Source organism: Mercenaria mercenaria, chromosome 5, assembly GCF_021730395.1.
Source record: "Mercenaria mercenaria strain notata chromosome 5, MADL_Memer_1, whole genome shotgun sequence".
Classification (NCBI taxonomy): Eukaryota; Metazoa; Mollusca; class Bivalvia; order Venerida; family Veneridae; genus Mercenaria; species Mercenaria mercenaria.
In genome coordinates this window covers 55,337,789-55,357,843 of record NC_069365.1, presented here as the reverse complement: position 1 = coordinate 55,357,843, position 20,055 = coordinate 55,337,789, and the positions used below count along the sequence as shown (strand labels likewise).

At 36.6% G+C, this 20,055-nt stretch overlaps 1 protein-coding gene across 7 annotated transcripts in view; it reads right to left on the bottom strand.

The window, feature by feature from the left end:
- Window positions 1-20,055, bottom strand: part of LOC123557272 (nucleolar protein dao-5-like) — a 78,102-nt gene that overhangs the window by 8,256 nt on the left and 49,791 nt on the right. For 6 of the 7 annotated variants that reach the window (XM_045348659.2, XM_045348663.2, XM_045348660.2 and 3 more), the window contains 5 exons: window positions 16,327-16,401; window positions 11,672-11,750; window positions 11,015-11,154; window positions 8,390-8,456; window positions 3,184-5,417 (listed from right to left, as the gene is read on the bottom strand). In XM_045348659.2, coding sequence (XP_045204594.2) covers window positions 3,184-5,417; window positions 8,390-8,456; window positions 11,015-11,154; window positions 11,672-11,750; window positions 16,327-16,401 — 2,595 coding nt within the window. Of the gene's footprint in view, window positions 1-1,758; window positions 1,782-3,183; window positions 5,418-8,389; window positions 8,457-11,014; window positions 11,155-11,671; window positions 11,751-16,326; window positions 16,402-20,055 lie in introns of all 7 variants that reach the window. The other variant, XM_045348662.2, reaches the window with a different exon arrangement.

The following is a 20,055-nucleotide window of genomic DNA, read 5'->3' as shown; positions in this document are numbered from 1 at the left end:
TTACATACAATTTAAACTTTACCAAATCGTGACGCGGACACAGGTGCGCACGCAGACGCATGGGTAAGTCCAATAGCTCTACCTATTCTTTGAATAGTAGAGCTAAAAACTGAAATGTTCATGCCTGTAGACAAAGGTTAAGGACGCTACAGATTTTAAAGTGGAATTATGGGCATTTTTTCAAGTAAAAATCTAGCTGAAATAGATGTGTGTGTGAAAAGCATGGAGGAAATTGTAACTTTTAACCCAATATACCAAACTCTTCCTGTTACCAGTACAAAAAAATAACTTTCCAAATATGACTTTTCTTATTTTGACTGGGGCAGTCTTTTTAAGAAAAGTAAAACTGCACGCAGGAGTTGCTTCCCTTCAACTTCAGAAATCTCTACTTACAGGTAAGGGAGATCACTGCGTAGAAGATTGAAGAAAAGAACTATTATTTTATTAGTCCGATTTCTTTATTTATAAAGCACCAACTTCAAATGCTTATGCGACATCATTGTTTATTTAACATATTCAAATGCACAGCAACCGAAAATTGCTTTTATAGAACATTCACCAAAAACGCACTATGTGCAGTAAGATGCGCATAATGCCACTTTAAAAGATGATAATATAATTTTGTAACACATGCATGTATGCACAACCTTAACAAAACAAGAGCTGTCGAAGGACAGCAACGCTCGACTATTTAACAGCCTTGTCGCTTTAATGAATAAGAAAGTCGAAAAAGGGGCATAATTTAGTAAAAAAGTAAAATAGGGTTATGGAACCTGCATAGTGCTTATCAGCTCATGACAGTGAACTAGTGTGTGAAGTTTCAATCCTTTCCCATTAGTGGATACTGAGATACCAGCTTACATACAAAAACTTAACCAAAAATTTCTATGTTGAAAAAGGGGCATAATTTTGTAAAAAAGCAAATAAAGTTATGGGACCTGCTTTGGGCATGTCAGATCATGACAGTGAACAAGTGTGTGAAGTTTCAATCCATTCCCATTAGTGAGTACTGAGATACCAGCTTACATACAAAACCTTAACCAAAAAATTCTAAGTCGAAAAAGGGGCACAATTTTGTAAAAAAACAAAATAGAGTTATGGAACCTGTGCAATGTAAGTCAGTTTATCACAGTAAATAAGTGTGTGAAGTTTCAATCCATTCCCACAAGTGGTTACTGAGATACCAGCTTACATACAAAACCTTAACCAAAAATTTCTAAGTCAAAAAAGGGGCATAATTTTGTAAAAAAAGCAAAACAGAGTTATGGAACCTGTGCAATGTAAGTCAGTTTATCACAGTGAATAAGTGTGTGAAGTTTCAATCCATTCCCACAAGTGGTTGCTGAGATACCAGCTTACATACAAAAACTTAACCAAATCGGGACGCGGACGCGGACGCCGACGCATGGGCGAGTCCAATAGCTCTACTATTCTATGAATAGTCGAGCTAATTATAGACATAATTCTTTTTAAAGTTACAAACAGAGAAACACCATCAAGGGCAAGAATGTCAGAAAATGCAGGAATACAATGACTGCAATTTTTATGATTTAAAAGGGCAATGCCATGCAAAATGCTTCAAAACTTCAGCAAACAAGATACACCAAATAGGAAATATGCATTGTTTAACAGACTATCTTCTACGAAGGAAACAGATATTTTCCACTAAATATTTACGCAAGAAAGAGTTTTGCGAAGGATGAGTATGACAATCACAGTAACAACAGACAGTGGAGAGGTTATTATGTCAAATGTTACCAGGTTTTGAATTTGTTTCTCAACTGCAAAATCAATAAAGCATAAACTGTTTCAAAAAAAGAATCCAAAATAACAAAAACAAACAAATGTGGAAATTCCATGAAATATCAAATGTTACCAGGTTTTGAATTTGTTTCTCAACTGCAAAATTAAGAAAGCATAAACTGTGTCAAAGAAAGAATCCAAAATACCAAAAAAAAAAAAAAATAATGAAGAAATTCGATATCTACTGTACAAAACTTGATTATTTTTTGTATAAACCAAAAAGCTCTGTGTTTTTCTCTATGAATTCCAACCTATCTGTTTTCTCTATTACTTCTGATTTAGAATTTTGACAATCTGACCAAATCGCGAAAAAATATGAAAAAATAAACCTGCAAAATACACAGAATTATTTAAGCCTTTAAGCGATTTTTTTCTGTTGTATTTGTGATAACGTGAACAAAAATAAAAACATGATGTTTATGAGTGGACCTGGCAAGGTAACTCATTGTTCTGTACCTCCCAAATTAAGCACTTAACCATATATTTGGTAGCAAAGGGGCACACGCCTCTATGTAACCATTACAATTTCAATTTTTGCTTGAATTGAAAGCTATGAACATCAAAGATAAAAAAAATAATTTTAAGTCGGTATTTTATAAAGTTGATTTAAAATGCAGCTCTTTTTTTTCTTCAATTTTACACTGTTTGAATAACTTTCTTGAGAAGACTAAAGAGAAAATCACTGTTTGAGATAGAGTATTCCGATTCTAACACATTATCAAGGATTATTATGTACATCCTTGACAACATCCATCAAATATTTGACCGTTTTTAGTTGGTTTATTTTCCAGCGCGCCACTATGCCTTACGACACTATGACATAATAATTGTGATGTTAGAAAAATGACTTGTTGTAAAATAACATACACTTTTAAGCTGTCTTTGTTTAAAAGGAAAACAAATCTGGTTGTGTTAGAATTTCAACTCAAACACAACTTGATTCATTTTCCTATTAAACAAAGAAGGCTGAAAATTTTGTGTTATTTTACAACAATTCATTTTTCCCACATCACAATTATTACGTCATAGCCGGGCGCTGGAAAAGAAACCATTAGAAACAGGCAAATATTTGATGGATGTCTTCAAGGATGTACTTCAATCCTTAATAATATGTTAGAGTCGAAATAATATATCTCATTCAGTGATTTGCTCTTGAATAAAATCATTGTTTGTCGTTTGTCGTTGTCGTGATATGATTCTTTCACATCTGAACTCCAAACAATGGTGAGATATATCATTTCTTAATTAACAGTATTTTTAGTATTAGAATTACCAGCTAATGAAAGAACTTCTTCAATTTCAAAACATATGACATATATCTCGGAGCAAGCCCCTTTTAACCACTGAAAAGGTGAGTAATCACCGAGTTGAAATAATTACCTCATCCACCTTTTTCTGAGCTGGCTTCTCTGTATCTTTATCAATTATTTCTATCTTCACTTGCTGGGCTCCAGCGGAAGGTTTCCGCTGATTCAGAGCTTGTTTCCATGGTGGCACTGCCGAGCTTGTATCCGGCTTTGTGCCAGTACTACTAAATGCTGTTTTTGATTTATCGAAGTAGCTGCCAGTTTTCACAGTTGAGGTTGCTGTGCTTGTGTTTTTCATATCATTGTCAGTTTTTTTGTTGTCTTGATTGTGTGTTTTAGTAATGCTGCTTACAGATATAGATTTATTTGTAGAATCTTTTGAATCTGCTCTTGAAATACTGACAGGTTTAACGGAAGATTGTGAGGCTGGCTTCATATCCTGTCCAGTCTTTTGAACGCCAGTCACAGATTTTGCAGTAAAAGACCTTGAAAAGTTACTTGAAGCAGAAGAAACTCCCCCAAATCCGGATGTTGATTTTACACTTTGAGAAAATGGTTTATCGGAACTTAATGTTCCAGAAACTGAAACTGTTGGTTTTGAAATCTGGGAAGTGGGTTTATCAGCACTTGAAGCTGCAGACACTGTGACAGTTGACTTCGAACTTGCTGTCCCTAATGGTTTTGCAAATCCAGGTTTTGATGCAACTGAAACAGCTGTTTTAGCAGAAGCTGTAACTGTTGGTTTAGAAACAGTTGACGAAACTGTTGGCTTGTTAACAGATGAAACTGTTGGTTTGGCAGAAGTTGTTGCTACGGGCTTTGAATTTGCTGAGGCTACCACATTAGAACTAGCCATTGAATTTACTGAAACAGTTGCTTTAGTTTGTTGTTCCAAGTTTGCAGTTACAGGAGGCTTTACAGAATGAACACTTGTTTTAACTACACCAACATTTGGTTTAGATGCTATAGAAACTGTTGGCTTTTCAAATGGTTTTGCACTGTAACTTTGAGCCCATGACTTAACTCCACCTGTTTGCACTGTGCCCTTTGGAATATCAGTTTTTTGTTCATTTGCTGATTTAACAGTTTCAACTTTTTCACTTTTAATGAAACTATTCTGACTTGCTCCCTTCACTTCGTTCTTAACTTCTTTTGCAGCATCAGGTTTATCTTCTTCTGCTTTCTTCTCCTGTTCCATTTGTTTCAGTCTTGCGCGTACAACCCAAGCAGGTTCTGCAGCATTTGCTGTAGTTGCACTGGCCGGAGCCCAGGACGACCTTTTAGACTGAATACTTGCAGATTTCACACCAACTTCAACACTGTCATAATCATTTCTTTCCCGATTTCCAAGTGGAGGACTTCCTAACCTGTTAGTTGCTAACTTGGTTTCTACTTCTTCAGATTTGTCCATAATATCTTTAGAAACTGGCAGTGTTTTACTTCTAGCTGCTCTTTTGAGTTTATATTCTTCCCTAGGAGAAGCTAGTTTCTCTGGTGATCCTTGCTTTGGTGATGCTGTTGGCAAATCTACTTTAGCCTCTTTCTCCGTCGATTTAATTTCTTTTGCCTTTTCAGCATCAGTGGCAGTGCTTATAGTAACAGACTTTGGAGTTTCTGTTATCGTAGCTTTTGGCTCTGCTGCTGCAACTTTTGGAATATCTTTTAGTTCATTATTAACACTTTTTGAACTTTCTGTTTTGTTTCCAGGTCGCAAAGGCTCTTTTTTCAACACAAAGCTTACCCCTGATACGGGAGAAGCAGGCGAGTCTTTCACAGGTGAAGTAACTGGCAAAGTCTTAGTTTCTGACACAGGTTTTGTTACTTCTACCAGCTTTTTCACTTCTATTTCTTTCTCTTGAACCTTTACACCTGGCTTTACATTCACATCTACAACATTACCCTCTTCATCAAACTTTTTAGAAATTCTCTTTGCTCTATTAAAGGCTTTTGCCAGTTCATTTTCACTGTTATCTGTTTCCTTATTAACATCTTCACCATCGAACTTGCCAGACACCGGTCTCTTCCTTAGTTTGACTTCATGTAGCATAGACTGTGACACCGGACTTGTAGACAGCGGTGACAAAGATCGTGGTCTACTCTTTTCTTCAATCTGTGTTGTTGACTGTGGAATATCTCTGGGGTCTGACCTGGCAACATCCTTGACATGTGACCTCAGCGTGACCTCTGGCTGACTTGGGATATCCCTAGGTTCAGACTTTGGTATGACATGAACATTAGAATCTGCCGATGGTCCTACAGGGATGGTAGTTGAAATAACAGTCTTGTGAGGAACTGTCTGTTTTGGCTCTGAAATGTCAAAAAAACTGTTGTGAAACAAGATATGTTTAACTGTGCACTAATATTCGCTAAGAATGTTTCAAACTTTTAAGCTTTTCATAAATTAGCTGAAATTAGCAAGTGTAAGCCAAACAAACTGAGCAATAATGTCTAACTGACATATTCCATAAACTGGATGCTTGGTCTTTTTAGGAAATCCATGAAACAGGAAATAATTTACTTTTTCACATATCTTTAAAAAAAAGTCCTTAGTTTATCAAACAAAACTCAAGTCATTTTTGTCCATAATTGTGTAAATATTCTGATAAATCTGTTAAATCTGGCCGATCTGCAAACTGGCCAATCATGGACCAGAAATTAAGTCAACAATTTCCTTATGGCAGTAAATGAAAATGGCTTAGAATCTTTTTCAAAATTAAAGTATTACTAGAACAATTCCAAAATACATTTACTATGATGCAAAGCATAAAATTATTGATTCCGCCAAAAGTGGGAAGAAATTTACAATTACCAGCACTGTATATGTATGCATACATTTAATTTTACTGTTTTAATATACTGTAAAATAATTAATATTTGTTGGGTCTGTTGGGACTCATTTTCATGGATTTAGTATTTGTGTCAATTCATGAACTTTAACCCTAATGAACAAAATTTAATATACTTGACATCAAGTAATCTATGAATGTTGAAAGCCACAAAATTTCTGTTCTGCCAAAATAGCCGTTTGGGTCAAAACTACAAAATTTCATGCCAACAAAATTAAATGATTTCACAATTTGTTTTAATGACAGTCTGTGAAACCAATTTTCAAATGCTTAATTTCGATATATGCCTCCATTAAACAAAATTTGAAAATCTTAACTTTCTGGCTCAAACTGTATACATGTAAATGTAGGGCAGCATGCGATTATTTTAATATCAAACATTTTTCCATGAATGCTTACAATTATACACACAGATTAACTACAAGACGTACACAAACAAAGAAACATTCTAATGGGCCTTTTCTTCAGGTAAAATGGCGCTGTTCTGAATTTTTATTGGTGGTGGAAGACGCCAGGTGACCGTCCAGTCATTATCCAAGGCACAGGAGAGTACTTGGGTAGTCTCAACCACAGACCCCCAGTAAGCCAGCTGGATGGCTTTCTCGAATGGAAGAATTCTTCACCCCAAGCGAGGTTTCAAACCCAATGTAGTGACAGGTAAGTGATTCCAAGTCAGCAACCTTAACCACTCGGTAACAAAGGCCTGTGATAAACACATCTAATGAAATTTCAAGCCCCTTTATCAAAAAGATCAATCATGGAATAACTAGAGCTATCACTAAAGGTAATGAATGTACCCCCCGCATGTACTGACTCAGTACATTGCAATTTGACACACATAAGACTGAATAATTATGTGGACTGTATGTATATAGACTGTATGTATACAGTATAGTAACAAAAAACAAAGTCCCATAACTATGCAGAATATTCATCTTAAAGAAGGTAACATGCACCATGCACAACTAGGGTTGGTACTGATCACTTGTGTGAAGTTTCAATTAATTGTGTGCAAGGGTTCGGAAGATTAGGCGCGCACAAGATTGCATATGCAGACTGTATGTACATAGTATGTTAACAAGAAACAAAGTCCCATAACTCTGCAATATCTGTTGTTGAAAGAACCTAACATGCCCCATGCACAACTACTGTTGTTACTGATCACTTGAGTGAAGTTTCATTAAATTGTGTCAAGGGGATGAGGAGAGATGGTGCGCACAAGATTGTGTCTATGTATATAGTATAGTAACAAAAAACAAAGTCCTGTAACCCTGCAAATTTTTTTCTGAAGGAACCTAACATGCCTGTTGCACAACTACTGTTGATACTGATCACTTGTGTGAAGTTTCATTAAACTGTATCAAGGGGATGAGGAGAGATGGTGCGCACAAGATTGTGTATATGTATATAGTATAGTAACAAACAAGAGCTGTCTCCATAGGATGACACATGCCCCCGATGGCACTTTGAATGAACAGTTATGGCCGATGTTAGAGTTTAGGACCTTTGACCTATGGACCTGGGTCTTGCGCGCGACACGTCGTCTTACTGTGGTACACATTCATGCCCAATAATTTTAAAATCCATGCATGAATGACAAAGATATGGAGCGGACATGCCCATCAATGCACTATCATGAAATATGACCTTTAACGTCTAAGTGTGATCTTGACCTTTGAGCTACGGACCTGGGTCTTGCATGCGGCACGTCGTCTTACTGTGGTACACATTCATGCCAAGTTATTTGAAAATCCATCCATGGATGACAAAGATATGGACCGGACACGAATGCACATCATGAAAAATGACCTTTAACGTCTAAGTGTGACCTTGACCTTTGAGCTACGGACCTGGGTCTTTCGCGCGACACGTCGTCTTACTGTGGTACACATTCATGCCAAGTTATTTGAAAATCCATCCATCGATGACAAAGATGTTGCCCGGACATGAATGCACATCATGAAAAATGACCTTTAACGTCTAAGTGTGACCTTGACCTTTGAGCTACGGACCTGGGTCTTTCGCGCGACACGTCGTCTTACTGTGGTACACATTCATGCCAAGTTATTTGAAAACCCATCCATCGATGACAAAGATATGGACCGGACATGAAAATTGCGGACACACCGACAGACTGACAGACAGACGGTTCAAAAACTATATGCCTCCCTTCGGGGGCATAAAAACAAAATCCCGTAACTCTGCAATTTTTTTTTTCTGAAAGAACCTAACATGCCCCATGCACAATTACTGTTGTTACTGATCACCTGTGTGAAGTTTCATTAAATTGTGTCAAGGGGATGAGGAGAGATGGTGTGCACAAGATTGTGTCTACGGACAGACAGACAACCTGAAACCAGTATACCTCCTCTTACAACTTTGTTGTCGAGTGGGGGGGGGGGGTACAATAATTGCTGATAAATGTAACATTACCTTGATCTGCCTGTGACTTTGTGGGAGGTTCTTCCTTTACATCAGGTAACTGTGATGCTGGAGATCTCTGTAATAGTAAGAAAATAACAACTCATCACAAAATTACCATTAAGAAACCAGTAAATTATGTTTTTTTGTTTTTTGTTTTGTTTTGGGTTTAACGCCGTTTTTCAACAGTATTTCAGTCATGTAACGGCAGGCAGTTAACCTAACCAGTGTTCCTGGATTCTGTACCAGTACAAACCTGTTCCCCGCAAGTAACTGCCAACTTCCCCACATGAATTATCAGAGGTGGAGGACTAATGATTTCAGACACAATGTCGTTTATCAAATAGTCACGGAGAACATACGCCCCGCCCGAGGATCGAACTCGCGACCCCGCGATCCGTAGACCAACGCTCTTACCTACTGAGCTAAGCGGGCGGGCTAGTAAATTATGTGTATAATGTATGCTAATCCTTATGAATTACCACCATATCAGATTTCAATTTTCAATTTCTATTTTAGACTGCCACAAAACAAGGAGCTGCGTTCAATAAACGCTTGATGCCCCTGGTGGCATCCTTGCCATTACAAAGCAACCTAAGTCCAAAAGGAGGTCAAGTTCAAGGTCAAACTGAGGTCAGGTGATGTCTGAAGATGAGGAATGGTCACAGGTTACATCTGCATTAGAATCAAGTCATTCTAGTAAGGGGTATTGATGCTAGACAAAACAGTCCCATTTTGTTAACCTCGTATGGACGAACGGACGGACAGGACAATCACTATATGCGTCCCACATCAGTAGATGCCGGGGGCATAAAAAGAGAAAGTATTTAACAACTAGAGCTCTCAGTAAAGGCAATTAACACCCCCAGATAGATTTTTGATACAGGGAAAGATATGTGTTGTGATCATGACTTCTGACCATTAAGTGTGACTTTGACCTTGAACCTAACATTTCACCTGGATGAGGTCAACAGCTGATGCAAATTTTATGAGCAGACACAAATTTGGAGCTATTAAGTCTTTATAATCTCAAAGTGTGACATTGTACCTAGTGACCTGGGTTGTGTGCTCTGCATGTTGTTTTGATGATGTTAACAATTAATGCAAATTTTATGAAAATCTTTCCACTACTTTAGACAAGAGGGCCATGATGGCCCTATATCGCTCACCTGTTATCATTGCACTTGAGGACAAGAATGTCCTCAGAAAAAATATCTAAGTCCAAAGGACAGGAACAACAAAGGAAAGAAATTTAACCAAAAAGAAAAAAAAAAATCCTTACAAGGTACAGATATGTCAAAATACACCTAAAAATTGTTGTACCACAGGAAAGTGGTCTCGGTTTTTCCCTACGGCCAATAATAAAAAAGTTACTAAAAATAAGCTATTTATAGTAATGTAAAAGGGAAGTAATTAAAAAAAAATGATTGTAAGTTAACAAAAGAAGGATCTGCCAAATAAATCTGTTGACACAAATGAAATTTCAGATCAGTATTTTCATTATTATGGAGATATACCCATTTTAATTTGAAATAAAGGGAGGTAATTTGACATAAAATTAGTCCAAAGTTATCTACCCTCATTGGCTCAGTCCAACTAATGACAATAATGAAATTTCAAAAATCCTATAAGTACTTACTGATATAAATCCATTTTGATTACAATCAGGGGAGGTAATCAGATTGTAAAATAACTCTGGAACCTACGAATGGATCTGATTTGTCATGGAATCCAAGATTTATTGTTGTTGAAGATATTTTGGAAGTTTGTATCAAATAAAACCATAAATGAAGTCTCTATATGGCTGCAAAAGCCAAAATAGCCAATTTTTGGACCTTTAAGGGGCCATAACTCTGGAACCCATGGTGGTATCTGGCCAGTTCAAGAAAGGAACTAAGATCTTGTGGTGATACAAGTTTTGTGCAAGTTTGGTTAAAATAAAATCATAAATGAAACCACTATCGTGCAGACAAGAAATTGTTGACGCACGGACGCACGAGAGGCACGGACTGACGACGGACGACGGATGATCACAAAAGCTCACCTTGTCACTATGTGAGCTAAAAACACTGAGTGGCCACAAATTTGAGCTATTTGATTTTAGACCTCCAAATGTGATCTTGACCTTTAACTTACTGACCTGGGTTGTGCACTCTGTACATCATCTTGATGAAGCAAATATTTGATGTTAGTTTTATGAAAATCTTCCAAGCAGTTAAGAAGATATAGAGCGGACACAAAGTTAAGATCTCCGAACCTAGCAACTTGGGATGTGCCCTCTGCACTTTGTCTCTGAAATTCGGCCGATCCTAAGGACTCTACATGGGCTTTCACTTTTTGTATTACTTTTCAAACTTTGACACTGAAGAAATTCAAATTCAGACCTCAACATTTTCAACTTTGCGGCAGATACATCAACATTTTGAAAATAAACAATTTATATACAGCTGTCTTTTTTCAAGGCTATGTAACTGTGTCTATTCAATTAGAAGTAAAAGTTGCATGGGGAATTTCAAACATTTTTCAACATATTTAAACTTAACCTATCTACAATAACACAAGTTAGTGGAAAACAACCCAACTCTAAACCCTCTATAAAATTTAAAGTAATCAATTATGAATGTAATCATTTATTACCTCCCTTTTCCTCATGGACATTTTTTTCGATAGTCTTTTTGTCTTTGGTTTTACAGAGATACGATGTTTGGCTGCCTCATTACTGAGACTTGTTGATCTCATCTGTACTGCTTCAAAGTCCATCTCCTCCATCTGATTTTCTGTATATAAAAGATAAAATACATAAATTTCACTGGAGAATGATGGTTTTTCTTTTCTTTTTTAAATTTTTTTCAAGAACATTAACACAAATTTATATAAACTTATTCAAGACAGGTAATGCTGTCAAAAATTCAAGACAGGTAATGTAGTCAACAATTAATTTATCTTTTTAAGGGCAGTTTTTCAACTGTTCTTCAGTTATGGACTGGTGAGTTTGACCTATCCAACATTCCTAGATTCTGCACCAGAACTTACCTTTTCTACACAAATTACTGCCAACTTCCCCACATGAATCAGAGGTGGTGGACAAATGATTTTAGACACAATGCCTTTTATCAAGTCATCACAGACAACATACACCTCGCCTGGGAATAGAACCCATGGCCCTGAGATCCATAGATCTGTTGTCTCCCTACTGAGGTAAGCGGGCTGGCTAATGAAAACGATTTAGGACTATCATATTTCTGGAAGTTTATAGCAAAGAATAGATGGGATTTGGATGGATAATATGTATACCTGGTAAGCTATCTAAGGATGTGGATCTACCAGTTTTTACCGAGGCTACACCAGACTTCCAGTTGCTTGAGAACAGATCCTGTAAAGGAGAAAATATATGAGCCATGCCATGAGAAAACCAACATAGTGGGTTTGCGACCAGCATTGATCCAGACCAGCCTTCGCATCCGCGCAGTCTGGTCAGGATCAACGCTGTTTGCTTTTAAAGCCTATTGGAATTGGAGAAACTGTTAGCGAACAGCATGGATCCTAACCAGACTGCGCGGATGCGCAGGCTGGTCTGGATCCATGCTTGTCACAAAGCCACTATGTTGGTTTTCTCATGGCATGGCTCATATGAATTACATAAATACAGGCCAATTCCTAAAGCAACAGAATAATCTTCCGAGTCATACTGGCATCATATTTCAAAATTCATTTCAGTTAATACTTAAGAAACAACATACAGCAAACTCAAGTTTTGACATATCGAAATAATACGCTTGTGGTTGTACGCTAGTGTAATAATGTGTATTCTTGAGATATGTTAAAACATGGTTCTGTTATACATTATTTCAATTCTAATTATGCCTTTTATGTAAGCAATAGATAAAGTAGGAAAGTACTACGTCATGGCGCATGTATGGCACCAAACATAGTAGGCTGACATGACGCCAACGCCTGTGTTTAAAAAGTGTTAAAACACTTGAAGTAACATGTTCTGCTGAATAATTTAGGGAGTGCACAGACGTCTAGTGAGTTATTCTACATATCTAACAATCTATACACAGTGTGTGGGGATTTAATTGTAACACCATTCTGTTTTATCATTTTGATTCTAAAACAGCTTTTAGTATATCTGATGCGGTAGCACTCTTTATCGTAATATGTGACATCAAATTTCATTTTTTATCAGGAATGTGAATTGTTTTTTCATATTAGTATATGTATTACTACAGGACTCCTAATATAAACCGCTGGTCCAGTTCCTGCTATGGACTGGCCTATGGTTTAACACTAAATTTTTCTGGAATAAAGTCAAAACCTGTACTGATGCCATGTAATTAAACAATCATTGAATGGCTTGCTAGTCTACCTTCAAAACTATTATTGTTTTCAATCTGAAGTCATTCAGTTAAGTGTATAATGAAAAGTGACTTTCTTTACTTTAGACGGGCTTTCTTCTTTACAACTGAAGTGGATGACCAACAAGAAACAGGAGTGGAGAACAAACTAACAAAAGCCTCATATATTTTGGCAACTCATCTAAAAGAACATTTCCCTCGAAGAAAAGTTGGAAGTGTAGCCTGACTAGGCTTGAACATATGACCTCAATAATCAATAGCATTTTGCTACTGAATCTACAAGGAGATCAGATTATTAATCCATACTCTGCTAAATTTCTATAATGAACTTGTCCATCTTTCAATTTGGACAGTACCATTAACTGTTAAAAGGGGAGCTAACCAAAATGATACTGACTGAATGGCGAACAGTGCAGATCTTGATCAGACTGCACTGTTCCCAAAGGCAGAATCTGTCGTGTCCAGCATGATAAGGGTTAACTTATTTATAGCATTTTTGCAAGAATAATAACTGAGAATATGTGTAAGCAACCAAACAGTTTTTCCTATATTTTGTATGCCAACGTTTCCAGATTTTGTGCTTAGATGCAGACATTTTTCTTTTATGTATTTCATCACTTTATTGACCAAAAGCTATTGACTAAATCAGTGAATTTTTCTCCAGGAAATAACAGATATATACTATCTTTTCACCATTACAGAAAAAAAGAGAAATCCAATTTTGCCTAATACCACATTGATTCATAGAAAAGTAACTTTCACAACTGAATGATAAAAAGGGAAAGGATTATCAATATGTACAAGAAACCCTGCTTGATTACCAGCAGTCTATATAGTATTCCCAGAATGTTGTATTCTATCTATAATTCAAACCCTGCTGAAATATAACAGACAGCTAGTTTTTACCTTTTTGCTGTCAGAAGACACTGCCAAAAATAAAATTGAAATTTTATCATTTATTTATTTCCCTTGGAGCCAAACTACATAAAATGAACCTCCAGCTTAGTAATTTAGAACTTCACCACATGAAGCTTGTTTTGTTTTTGTTCAGTTTTATGTCACACTGATACAATTCAGGTCATGTCAACACCAGAGACACATGTTACAGCAGTTTTCAAACAAAAATACACATTTATACAATCCATGACTCTCATGCAACCCAAATTTCAGGTCTTATTACATACTCATTTAATAATAACTCCGTTGGGTTTCAATAGAAACTGAAACGTCAATATTTTTCCATATTGACATTCAAATTTCTTATTTCAATTTCACTCAGGGTTAATAACAAATTTGTATCATTTATATAATAATTTTAAATGTAGATGCGTATGTAAGAAAAAGATAATTAGATCTGCATCAAGGAATATGCACTCGTTCTTTTGAGGAATAATATTGCGCTCTAACATCGTGCAATATTCCCGCTGCAGGACTCGTGCATATTTCCCAATACAAAGCTAATAACCTATAATTATTGACCACCCTGTATATATAGTGCTGCAACTAATCCAGAACAAACAGATATCAACTTCCAAAATTTCAGATTCCGAAAATAATTGATTTTTGTGGCAAAAGCACTCTTCAATTTTTGGAGGTGTGTTTAGTATATAGGAGACTTTCACTGTAATAAGTTAAGTGTCTGCACTGCACAACAGCAGGAAACATGTAATTTATTGCCTTTATTAGATCATCAATCCAGACGACAACAAAACCAGCTGTGCCTTACAAGCTATTTTCTTCTAATTAGGTAGATTTTCAAAATCTATTGGGAAATTAAAGTATATGAAACATGCTTTTAGCGCATCATTTCAGTACAAAAATCATTTTACAGGGAGTGTTACAAGCACATGGTGTGATGCTGTCAGACTATAAAAAGATTAATGCTGTATTTAAACAGCCAAAATATCACTGTATATCATACAGGGAGGATACTGAAAATGTCATTTTACTTTAACGAGTTTAGCCAAGCTTCTCTGAAAGCCGTACCAATAGACTGTACGAATCTTACATGCCTGCCTATATAAGACATGGTTTTTAAAACCATAAGGGTAGCTAGGAATGCGAAACTGTCAAACAGAACCCCTCTGTCTTACACAGGTATGTAAGATATTTTTTCTTGCCTAACTTCAATATTTTCAAGGATATTTTAAACAAGAGCTCGTAGAACACGAAATGCCCCCCTTGATGCATTCAGTAATTACAAAAGGAATAGAAATTATTTGGTCACTGTGCACAAAAGTTCTACTGTTCTTGGTCAAAGTGACCTTGACCTTTGACCTATTGACCTAAAAATCAATAGGGGTCATCTGCGTGTCATGATAAACCTCCCTATTAAGTTTCGTGATCCTAGGCCCAAGCATTCTGAAGTTATCGTCCAGAAACATTTTAACTGTTCCATGTCACTGTGACCTTGACCTTTGACCTACTGACCTAAAAATCAATAGGGGTCATCTGCTGGTCATGATCAACCTCCCTATTAAGTTCCGTGATCCTAAGCCCAAGCGTTCTCAAGTTATCGTCTGGAAACAGTTTTACTGTTCCAGGTCCCTGTTTCCTTGACCTTTAGCCTACAGACCTCAAAATCAATAAGGGTCATCTGCTGGTCATGACCAACCTCCCTATCAACTTTCTTGATCCTAGGCCCAAGCATTCTTGAGTTATTATCCGGAAACCTTTAAACTGTTCCTGGTCACTGCGACCTTGACCTTTGACCTACTGACCTCAAAATCAATAGAGTCATCTGCTGGTCATGACCAACTTCCCTATCAACTTTCATGATCCTAGGCCCAAGCATTCTTGAGTTATCATCTGGAAACCATTTAACTGTTCTGGGTCACTGTGACCTTGACCTTTGACCTACTGATCTCAAAATCAATAGGGGTCATCTGCTGGTCATAACCAACCACCCTATCAACTTTCATGGTCCTAGGCCCAAGCATTCTTGAGTTACCATCTGGAAACAATTTAACTGTTCTGGGTCACTGTGACCTTGACCTTTGACCTACTGACCAGGGGTCATCTGCTGGTTATGTCCACCCACCCTTTCAACTTTCATGATCCTAAGCCCAAGCATTCTTGAGTTATCATACCGACTGACCGACAGACATCTGCAAAACAATATACCTTTCCTTCTTCGAAGGGGGGCATAATAATAAATCACTATTAAATGGGTATTCTGTTTATAGCTAATGACGTCAAAAACTGATGTCACAGTGCGTGTCTGTAGCATCTCTTATTGCTAGGTTTTCTACCCAGAAAACCTATTCTGCTCTAAAAGGGGGCCTCCGCAGACTAGCAGTTAAAGTCCCTGATTTCAAATCCCTTGCCCCTCAATAGTCTTGCTTGGGTCATCCAGATGCTATTCAACTGACTTGTGAAAGGTTGGTGGTCCATCAGTGCCTGAAATAATGTCTGAACTGGCACATGAGGTCTTCTTCCACCATTACAAAACTGGAAAACCAGTCCATATGATCTAAACTGTATGATTAAAAATCCGACAAAATAATACAGACTGCTCTTACAGCCTTTTCCTTCTGCCAAATATGGTAAGATGGTCACATTTTAATCTACAAAGAGACTGTAATGCTATACCTCCTCGGAACCATCCACACTTATCAGACTCTGTTCACTCTCTTGACTGGTTGACTTGCCCGCTGCCGGTACAGACTGAAATGAGAACAGACATCGCATTAACATTACACAGACTGCAGAATTCCCTTATATAATAATATGGTATACATATTATATCATGTGATTTTCCAGAGAAACAAATCAATACTTATAAGTAGTCATGATTAAAATCAGTATAAAAGTTAGAGAAATATTATGTTTAGTATTTATAATATGGAAATACAACTGCTAAAACTTTCACCCTCACAAATTTAAAGAAACCTTTACCAAATCTGTAAAATTTGTTTACACACAATCTACCATATTTAGCCCAAGAAGCACAAAAATCAATCACTGCACAACTTCAGACATTTTCTGATATGCTTTTCTTAATCAAACATTCCCTGGCAAAAATCTGCATATTAAGACAGAAGTCTGGAGAAAAAAAGCTTAGGAGCTTACAATACAACATTGAAGACACTGTATTGGCCTGAGTAACTTACATGAAATAAGTTCATGACAATGCAATTTGTTTTTTTCTAGTTTTCATTTTTCTTAAAACAAAGACATGCTTTTTCCGTTTTAGGACTTCCTCTACGCTATAAAAACACTACCGAACAACAAAATGTAACAATAAGAGCAATTAACAATGACATTAATTTCACAGGTAACTTGCCTCATTACCTCCAGAAAAATACATGGTCACTTACATTGTGTTGTATTTAACCTTTAGCCTGCTGACAGCAAGTGATTCTGCCTTTGCGACCAGTGCAGACCAAGATCAGCCTGCACATCCGTGCAGTCTGAACATGGTCTGCACTGTTCACTATTCAGTCAGTAAATTTACGGCAAACATCCCTTTGAATAATAAGTGGTACTGCCCAAACTGAATGATGGACCAGTCCATTTTAGAAATTTAGCAGGGTAAAGGTTAATTAAGAATGAAAGAACATCTTATAATGGCTGCAGTAATCAAGCAATGCTGCTGCCAAATTTCAAATAAAGTTTTCCCCATGATACACACAGGCTCAAGACAACGCTTTAAAGTATTTTTCCTTCTTCAGTTTACTCAGTAGTCATCACTCAGGAACCAAAATTAATAAATGCTAAAAGAATAGCAAACTATATTAGGGAAATGTGCTTCACATGTCTTGAGATTTGTAATTCAAAAGTGTATGTATACATCTGACCTCTTACTGCAGGTATTTGCTTAACAGGGTTCAAATAACACTGAGTATGATGAACTAATACAGTCATGTAATTGGACCCGACTGTTAGACTGTTTTAAGGTGGCCATTTTTCCCAAGTTAGACTGTATTCGAAAGAAAGTTTCAAGTACCAATGCTATGCAAGATTCTGCAAGTATATTCATGTATGAGCCAAAAGTGGTTATTTTATCATGCTCTTATCAGTTATTTTTCATTCATTGTAAATAAAACATTTTATACATTAAGTTCTCCAAACTTTAAAAATCTATCTATAAAACTGACAAGAGATGTGCTTGATTTACCTATGATGATAATTGACCAGAGAATAAGACCATAGTAGGAAAGTATTGACACAAACAATCAAGCAGACTGTTTTATTGCAAGGTAATGGTGATTTAATACATTGGAAAATGTCGAGTAATTCCTCAGTGAGTGATTAACCCTCATACGATGAGTGCCCCCCCCCCCCCCCCTCAGTCTGTATTTGCAGGGAATATAAATCCCACTTTCCTGATAACAACTGTACAGGAAGTACTGTTTTTCAAAGAAGAGCTACAAAAGGGAGATCATTGATGGAGAGTGAATATCAAAGGCAGATAAGAGGTCAATAGATATTTCAAAACAATATACTTTAGATTTAAATTTGTTTGTCAAAGGCTACAATTCAAATGCTAAAACATTGTTAAGTATGAAGAAAATATTACTATAACTAGATGCATGTCCCAAGGACACTGGTGCAGCCACCCCTCCCTACTTTTTGTCACTGCATGTACAATGTCATGGTTTCATGACAGTAGGTGAAATGTCTTTTAATGCAACTTAATTAATGTGTATTTTTCTCTGGCCAGGCTGAGTAAAATCCCAAACAGAACACCAGGTGCACAATCTCACATGCTATATGACAATCCTCTCATGTTTTATAACTCTAAGTCAAACACTTTCTGAGAAACATGCAATACAAACTTATATGCCCTTTATTCATATTTTTGACTAAATCAAGGGCCATAATAAATTGAGCTGTGCCATGAGAAAACCAACATAGTGGCTTTGCGACCAGCATGGTCTGGATCCATGCTGGTCGCTAACAGTTTCTCCAATTCCAATAGGCTCTGAAAGCGAACAGCATGGAGCCTGACCAGACTGCGCGGATGCGCAGGCTGGTCTGGATCCATTGCTGATCGCAAACCCACTATGTTGGTTTTCTCATGGCATGGCTCAATTGATCTGACCAAAAGAAATTCCAAACAAAACCAAAGGTGTACAACTTCACATGCTGAATAATATTCCTGTCAGGTTTCCTGACCTTAGGTCAAATATGTTTCAAAATATGTGTGACACAAGCTTTTATGCTCTTTTCTATGTGCATATTTTTTACTAAATCAAAGGCTATAACTCTAGCCTGCAAGACTAAGTGGAATTTAAATCTCAAACAAAACCCCAAATACACAACTTCACATGCTGAATAATATTCAAAATCCTAAGGTCAAAATTACTTTGTGAGATACATGCGACACAAATTTTTCAGCCCTTTTTATGCATATTTTTTTACCTAATCAAGGGACATAACTGTGGTCTGGCTTTGTGAAATCCAATCTAAAACATTAGGTTCACAATTTCACATGCTGGAATGACAATCCTGTTAGATTTGATGAATCCTGGTCAAGATATGCATGACACAAATTCGGAAGCACACACAAACAAGGGCAACTCCATGTGCCCCCAAAAATAACTTTGTTGTGGCCTAGACTTACAACTATACTGAAGGCTTTTTGGGCCATACATATCTTCTGAAAATTAAATGATCATACATCATCATACTTATCTTGAGTAAGTTTTCAAAACATCATCAAAAGTATTGAGAAAAGTGTCACTTTAAGTTCTACTCAAATATACAAAAAAGCACTTGAATGTCAAAAATCCACTTTAAATCAAATATTTTCAAGGTGGCATGATATAGGTTATTTCATCCCCAAGAAGCACTTTAAATCAAATACTGTCTACATGGAATTATATAGGCTATCAAGATCTCATCCCCAAGAAGTAAAAGGACTTTATTTACAACCAATCCTAATCAACAAACAGTCATATAAATGGTCTTAAAAAAGAATTTAATCATGTTCAGCTCTTTGTGACGAAACTATAGCAACCATTCTATGTAAGCAAAACAAGATTTAATCTATCGGAAAGCACTTCCTGTTGTCTATATATCATTACAATATAGCCACTCAAATGCTGGTTTCCATAAGAACTGAATGTTGCCAAGTACATTAACAAAGACACTGTGCGGTCAATGACAATCCAATAAACACACATGTTCACATTACCGTGATTGTGATATTATCCTTTGTGACATTACAGAATACGGAACATTCATTTACAGAGCAACATCTTCTTGTGTTTTTCAGTTCTGCCAACATTTTTATAGTTAACATTTTGTATTTACTGCAACATGCTTTTCCGGTTTTGTTAAACTGAATAATGTATCTAAAATGTGGTTTCAGTA